At 36.2% G+C, this 7,559-nt stretch overlaps 1 protein-coding gene across 1 annotated transcript; it reads left to right on the top strand.

Annotated features, from left to right (window-relative positions):
• The first annotated feature begins 996 nt into the window (after positions 1–996).
• LOC149954302 (uncharacterized) lies at positions 997–7,291 on the top strand. The gene is made up of 6 exons (XM_090170322.1): positions 997–1,191; positions 4,625–4,822; positions 4,986–5,060; positions 6,502–6,543; positions 6,601–6,726; positions 6,932–7,291. The coding sequence occupies exons 1-6, from the start codon at positions 1,120–1,122 to the stop codon at positions 7,052–7,054; spliced, it is 636 nt and encodes a 211-aa protein (XP_090026448.1). The 5' UTR covers positions 997–1,119; the 3' UTR covers positions 7,055–7,291.
• Positions 7,292–7,559: the final 268 nt, after the last annotated feature.

A 7,559-nucleotide genomic window follows, 5' to 3' on the forward strand; every position in this document is an offset into this window, starting at 1 on the left:
CCTTTTATTGTTAAACATTGCTAATGGACAGGGTGAATGAGAAAGCGTTGTTAAGCCTTTGAGCGATTAATATGTTAAGAGTGAGTGATTGGGCTATCGTACAGGTATTATTGATATATTTTTGTAGCGTTTATTAATTAAATGTTAAGGGTGATTGAAATATTGTTCCTAATTAATGGACAGAGTGAATAATAAAACTTTTAAGGAATTTTTATTTGTGGTAAAATTAAAGTTAGGTTCCTTATGTTTTGATAGGGGCTTGGGTGATTTTGATACTTTCTTAAAGGACAATAAAACTGGACAGAAGCTGATCAAACCGCAAAGTGAATCAAATAGCACAAATTTAGCACAAATAGCACAAATAAAACTGGACAGAAGCTGATCAAACCGCAAAGTGAATCAAATAGCACAAATTTTGGCCTAAATTAAAGAATGGTCCGTTACAAATAATATTGAAATTTTTATATTAAGGAAATAATGGAGAGTGACGCAGCACCAAAATGTTTTAGCTGCGACCCCTAGCGGCGAAGTTACTTTCCCTGAAGGAGCACGGGGTTCTCGTTGGTGTTATTTGATAAATCGTAACAAATTAACCCTTAGAAATTGGCAAAAAGGCGTTAATATGGCATGATCTATAATAAAGAAAATACTTCTGTGGCAAGCTTAATAAAATGTCCATATATGAAGCTAATTTTTTGACGTCTTAGCTCTCCGTAGCTCAGAATAAAACGAAATAGTAAAAAATTCTGTAGATCAATGAAGCATTTTGGTTTTATTGAGATACCGAGTTATTGAACTGTGGGTTTCCCCCTGTAGAGAAGATAGGAAGGCTTATAATTAGTTGAACTTTTTACAGGGCACGACGTAAATAAAAAGGCCTATTTTATGTTTAAAAAATGTTCATAGAAAAATTTACGATTTGAAAACAACGATCCAGTCTACCGAAAGTGCCCTATCTTCTAGTTCAGTCTCATTGGTCTGTCGGCACTCCGTTAGCTTCTTCATCGTCCCATTCATTCGATTATTTTAGGTACCAACTAGTTAATCGGTTTTTGAAAAGAAATTTAACGTAATTTTTTTGCGTATGGTTTATAGCAACAAACGGCACTGTTATCAAGCATGGCCAAAGTAACGCGTCTTTCCTTCCAGAAGTTGGGTAACAGGCTGGCTTTGGGAAATTTAATCAATTTGGTAAGTATGATATTAAATATTGTAGGCGTTCGTAAGTTTACGTGTTAGCGAAATTCATCAAATTATATTTCTAAGAATGCTTAACTTTATTAGTTATTGAAATAGTTTTTTATTACTACAAAAAAACTAAACGCTGTGTATATTGTAAAATGCTTACTCGCGAAAGGTAACAAAATCTAAATAATCCAGCTACTGTGTTAATAACCTAATACGCGCAGGATCGTAGGGTTTTTATGGGGGAATTCATTAACTTTGAACGCCAAAAATTTGCAAATTTATCGTACATAAATTTAACTTGTAATTTTGTATCATCCCGGCGCCAATGCTTCCTTTACACTGACCACAATAAATATCAAAATTGCCCAGACGGTTTTGACTTCCGTGAGTGTAATCACCTTAACTCTCTTTTTAATATTTAACGCCAAGGCTTCGTAAAATATTTAACTATTAAAAATTGAAACAATCCTTAAAAACTTACTTTGGCCATGATCAAAATAATTTCCCCCCGCACTCCTAGGGGGTTTCGGTTGACTGGATCGACTGCAGCGACCCGCAGTTGTTAAAGCTGGCAACTGGACAAATTAATTATACTGTATATATCCTGCCATGTAAATGGTTAAATAAAAAAAGAACTAAAGAAAACATTGATTTAAAAATCCAAAACATAACTTAGACCATGTCTACTCGATCCAAATCCAATAGGTGGTTTTTTCGGATGACCTATCGTTTTTACTAAAGAGTTGGCACTGGTAGCACCTGTAAAAATCGCCTTTACAACCAGGGCCGGTACAAGGCCCAAAATCGGAATGTACACTTTTAAGCTACTTTCACAGGTAAGGGGTTAAAAACGGTTTGAATTGGTTTAAAACAATTTCGCTTAGTACACACCACTCCTTCGAAACGTTTGGAATCGATTTAAATCGATTTTAACGCAAGAAGTGAACGCGGCTTTAATCAACTATCACCATAGAGCCTAAAACGCATTTTAATTCGCCTAAAGAGCCAGTTTTAGCCGAAGGAAATTGAGACTAAGTTTCTTTCCTCCGTGCATTGCTTAAAGCACGATTCTTCTTTGAATGGCCACTAATCGCTTTATTAAAACTAGTTGTTAAAGAGATAGTGCCAATTCAGAATAATTTAAAATTTTGTTCTATGGCTTACACGTTATGATAGAATTTTAAGTCCTGCATCCGAATATATATACATATTAGCACTTTCAATTAGTATTTAGTTTTATATTTTAATGTAAAATAATGGTATTTCAATAGCCGCGTCAAAACTTTACAGATTGTTGACGTCATGAGTTTGGTCGATTTCGGCGCGCTCGAGCGGCGGGGAATTTCCAATAGTCTTTTTCTACTGTCGCGTAGAGGACAGAGATGGGCAAAAACCAATTTTCAGAGCTCACACTCCTCTCCTTAGAGTCAGATGTTGGAGCTCGCGCTCACACTCTTCTCTTTTTTTGGTGGAAGCTTGAGCTTGCGCTCGCGCTCTTCTCTTTTTTTGGCGGAAGCTTGAGCTCGCGCTCGCGCTCTTCTCTTTTTTGGCGGAAGCTTGAGCTCGCGCTCGCTCTCTTCCCTTTTTATCTCCGAAAGTGGAGCTCGCACTCGCTATCTTCTCTTTTTATATGCGAGAGTGAGCTCGCGCTCGCGCTCTTCTCTTTTTTCATCCGAGAGTGGCGCTCACGCTCAAAATAGTTATCCCACTCTTTTGAGCTGAGAGTGCGCCCATCTCTGCACGTGACCCCCGCGAATTTAAAATTTCGTAACCAAACCCGCACTTTTATCGTTCTTTGTCAGAGAAGGGCCAACTTTGACGCTCGCGCAATATCGGCCAACCCATTCGCCAAAATTCCATGAACAAGGATTTTCCCGTTATAAATTAGGCGTTCAGCGCCACGCTCGTTTTTATTTTAGCATCAATGCAAAAACTATTCTAAAAGTAATTTTCCGCTAGGGGCGCTCGACGCCGAGAGATAGTTTTGTTCGTAGGTTAACATAGAAAATTCAATGAATGGGCTGGCCACTATTGCGCGAGTTGGCCGTGGTCAGAGAAAGAAAAACCGCCATCATCTCCAACGGTTCGATGGTCCGACCTGGCAACCTCTGGCTCAGAGGTCGGAGATCACGCTCTTTTTATATCCAAGGCAGGCTGGAGCTCGCCGCCTTTTTTTTTTAAAGAGAACGGAGCTCGCACTCTTCTCTTTTTTATCCGAGAGCTGAACTCGCGCTCACGCTCTTCTCTTTTTAACCGAAAGTGGAGCTCACGCTCGCACTCTTCTCTTTTTACACCCGAGAGTAAAGCTCGCGCTCGCGCTCTTCTCTTTACATATCCGAAAGTGGAGCTCGCACTCGCGCTCTTCTCTTTTTTCATCCGAGAGTGGCGCTCGCGCTCAAAAATAGCTCTCCCACTCTTTTGAGCTGAGAGTGCGCCCATCTCTACTAGAGGATTTGTAAGCGCGTTTTTTGACTTTCTTCTCGCGGACTACGCGGTTCGAGATTCTCGAATCACGACTTCACGAGCCGGCTACGTGTAAAAATATTATTTTCAAAGTAGAAGTTGAAGAAAAATCGATAACAAGGTATTGTTTATAAATTATATCATTATTTCTTATACGTAGTCATTATAACAATATTTATATTCTACGGAAAGATGCTACCGAAAGCACCGCAGACCGTGGGCGCCACAGTGTATTGTGCAGTTCCTTCATGCAGTAATAATAACAACAAAAGTGGCTTATCTTTCCATTACTTTAAATCGAATGAGGGTCTTAAAGCGATGGTAGTAAAATTTCCTCCTGTAATCCCCTAAAAATTATATCTCCAGCTCGCTCTAGTAGCAACCAATAAACATCAACCTATCTATGACGTAGACAGTATGTGATAAAAAAAGTTACGCAATCTTTCTATTTTAAAATTTGAAATTAATCGTGAATATTTATATTTATACCAAATGTTTTGTAACTATATTTTTCTTTACATTTTTCAATAATTGATGAAAAAACTTCATATACGTAGAAATTTCTGACACTATCTCTTTAAGTCTCTAACGGCATAATTATGAAATAATTATCCGATTAGCTGAACTCAAATTTCAGACAAACTATAGAGTGCTTTCAATTCGAAACTCGCGACGTCACCAATGTAATTCGCCTATTGATAAAAAACGGTAACTGTCATGGCGGCCAATTAACACTATAGCTGTGACGTTACAAGTTTTCAAAATGGTATCAGACGAAAGCACTCAATAAAAAAGTTACAAATGAAGGTAATCATGTTTCCCATCTGCTACGTAATCCTTCTGCTAATCTATCAGTAGACAAAAATGGTGATTGGGGGTAGCAATCAAAACCGTGACCACGGCTGGTCGTTATTAAGTTTTTTTGGCTTCTGAATATGGTTGCTTTAACTCTGGTCACTTCTGTGAATTTTAGCTTTTGGGATTTATCATGGCGACATTGTCGCGTCTGGCTCTGGACTTCTATTACCCAAATTCTGACCAACGACTGACTCATTGCTACAACGCGGCTCTCCTTTGCTGGAGCCTGGGTACAGTCGTCATGTTGGCCACTGGCATCGAAGTACTTCTGGTCCTATTCGGAAAAAGGTGTTACAAGCGTGTCATAGAGACGGTGAATATATAACCCGAACCAGTGGAGCCTCCTTGAGGTTTGGAAGGTGGTAGAGATCATTCTTTTTGTGTTGAAACAATGTCTCTATCTTCTCCTTCCCGGAGCCAGAACTACTTGAAATCGGAGTTTCGGGTTGATTAACTAAACAGGTCCTCATTTACAGGTTGTTATGATGTCACGGGTATTTACTGGCTTGACGGCGGTTACAGGAGCATCAACTGTGATAATCGCGTATGCGGTAGGTCATTTTACCTGGAGTCATTACTGTTTACCTCTATTGGTGTTTCCACCATTTTGGATTATTTCTAACTTTAAATTTTTTTCTTTCCGTAACTTTAAGGCGGTTATTGAAACACACAAAAGTGTGTTTATGGAGAGAAGGTATATTAAAAACTTAGTTTTAATTCGAATTAAATAAATAATTAGTGTTCCGTTCTAAGCAAGTTTAAAAATCCCTTGCGACAGATATGTGCATCTACATAATTTATTATTTGCACAAAGCATATATACCTTCGTAAATTGTTTAAGAATTGTATTTCTAAACCTATTTAACCTTAAAAGAAAAAGGGGTTTATAATAAAATAAATATCCATATGAAGTGGAATTTGACCAAAAAAATAATTTACTTCAGGAAGAACTTTTAACCACCACTTATTTCATTTCCAATACCAACTACTTGATTTGTTTTTGTAAGAGTCAAATTCAGTCATCTAGTGAGCGGTATCGAAAGTATTAATAATGGCTACTTTCACAAATACAAAACTTTTCAAACTCATAGCTTCTTCTAAATATACTTATGAAAAATGCTGTAACAATAATTTTTTTATAAACCAAGTTATTTTTATAATTTGTAATGAATAAATGAACTACGAAATAAATCATAAATAAATATAAATTAAATTATTGAATTATGAATTTAATTTATACGTTATATGCAAATATTTTAAAAAATAACATATTTATTAAAACAAATGTATATTTATAAGAATTAAATATTAATGCTTATAAAACAGTACTCTTGTTCCGTTCAAGAGATGATGCTCTTTACCTAAAATCAAGACGGATCCTAGGGTGGGGTAATACAGCTACAGTCCCAGGCTCTTGCTTAAGTAAATCTAAGCTTCTGTTGTTGTATAATTTTAAGCGTGTGTCGAACTTGTGAACTAGGTGGGCAAAGTCTTATACCTCTCGTAAGGGATATTTTATCAACTTTTAGGGTTATGAAACATTTGGAACTTCGCACAGGCTACTCCGCACAGGCTACTCTTAAGTTGTTGTTCTATGTAGAATGGCGAAACCTTTTACGTTACTGAGAACGTAAGAGCTTACCACCATCCATGCCTACTAGCTCGTTTTTAAAAACAGATATTCGTTACAATAGTAATTGTTCCAACCCATCTAGTACCAGCCCGAGGAACATTTTCTTTCATATCTCTACAAATCGTCTACTCTAATTAATACTAAATTAAATAATTTAAGTTAATCTAACAAAAGCTTATGAGGTACTTCGACAAAAAAATATTTTAAAACAATGCTCCGACAGATTTCGTTTCTGGCTTAATTTCATTCGCGATCTCCGGTCTCTCATAGCTTCAACAGAAAGTTCGACTCGGGCGTTCCCAGTAACCTGAATAGTTCTTGATAATTGTAACTTATTTGGCTATTTTGCTTTGATTTAGTGCCAAGATATTTCCAGAGAGGCTGCTGTGCGACAATGTGTGGTAAAATATTTTTGTCAATTATAAGTAGTTAACATGTAATTAAGGGAAGAGTTTCAGAAACGAATGGATGTAGCTTTGATTGACAACGCGGCTCTCGCTCGGTTAAAGGAATATTGTGAAGCGATTTCTTATGATTATTTGACCATTTGTGGCTTTTTCACCATACTTGTCGCCCTGAAATTCGTACGTTCATTTTCATTTAAACAAATTTCATTCGCACATGGAAATTTTTCCTTTGTGCTTTATACAGTAGTTCTAAATATGGAAATCGATACTGTACAATTTCTAATTTTAGGATAAACTAGTTTTGTTGCTAATGTTTAGTCACGTTTCAAATGTCGAGAGCCACTACGTACTAACTTATTTATTTCTGTCATTTTGCTGTTAGTGGATTGACAAGTGTCATTCCATTTCCATTTTGAACGAAGTCCGCCAACTGGAAGACAACGACTCGGCGAGGTTTTACGAAGCGGGCGTCAATTTGGCTAACGTTGACGACAAAAATCCGTGAAAACAGCGAGAAATGACTGAAAACTATGTTTTAGCCTAAGAAAACTTTTCTTAAAATATAGTGAAAATAGGGTTTATTGCGATTTAACTATAAGAAATTTTTTATATATATGAAAAGGAAGATAATTTAGAGATTATAAATTTTAACTTTGCGAAAAATATATGTGGTATATACATTTAAATTTAAATTTAAAGAAATCTCGAATTAAACCAACAAATTATATTTTTAGAAATATGAAAATGCGTATATCTTAGAAAATATTTAATTAATTAGAGCCTGTAATAAAATACAATTTTAAAAACCCAAGTTTCTTTTATTATGTAACTATTTTTGAAGTTAGTTATCGCACCAGGGTATTATTGCCTTTAAAGTTCGTATAATATTGTACAGATCTATTATTTTTTTACATCTTTTAATCGTTCGTAATCGTTTGCAGCTGTGAAACAATAGCTCTATCTTCCACTTCAGAATTTGCTAATTTAAAATTTAACTTCAGTACAAATAA

The sequence above is a fragment of the Leiobunum rupestre genome, chromosome 3 (genome assembly GCF_980474605.1).
Source record: "Leiobunum rupestre chromosome 3, qqLeiRupe1.1.hap1, whole genome shotgun sequence".
Taxonomy (NCBI): Eukaryota; Metazoa; Arthropoda; class Arachnida; order Opiliones; family Sclerosomatidae; genus Leiobunum; species Leiobunum rupestre.

Excerpts from the sequence above, each read along its gene's own strand:
- LOC149954302 (XM_090170322.1), top strand. The coding sequence starts at position 1,120 with ATGGCCAAAGTAACGCGTCTTTCCTTCCAGAAGTTGGGTAACAGGCTG. Across the intron at positions 4,823-4,985 it reads ACAAGCGTGTCATAGAGACG|GTTGTTATGATGTCACGGGT; the intron begins GTGAATATATAA and ends CCTCATTTACAG. Across the intron at positions 6,544-6,600 it reads CTGCTGTGCGACAATGTGTG|AAACGAATGGATGTAGCTTT; the intron begins GTAAAATATTTT and ends GAAGAGTTTCAG.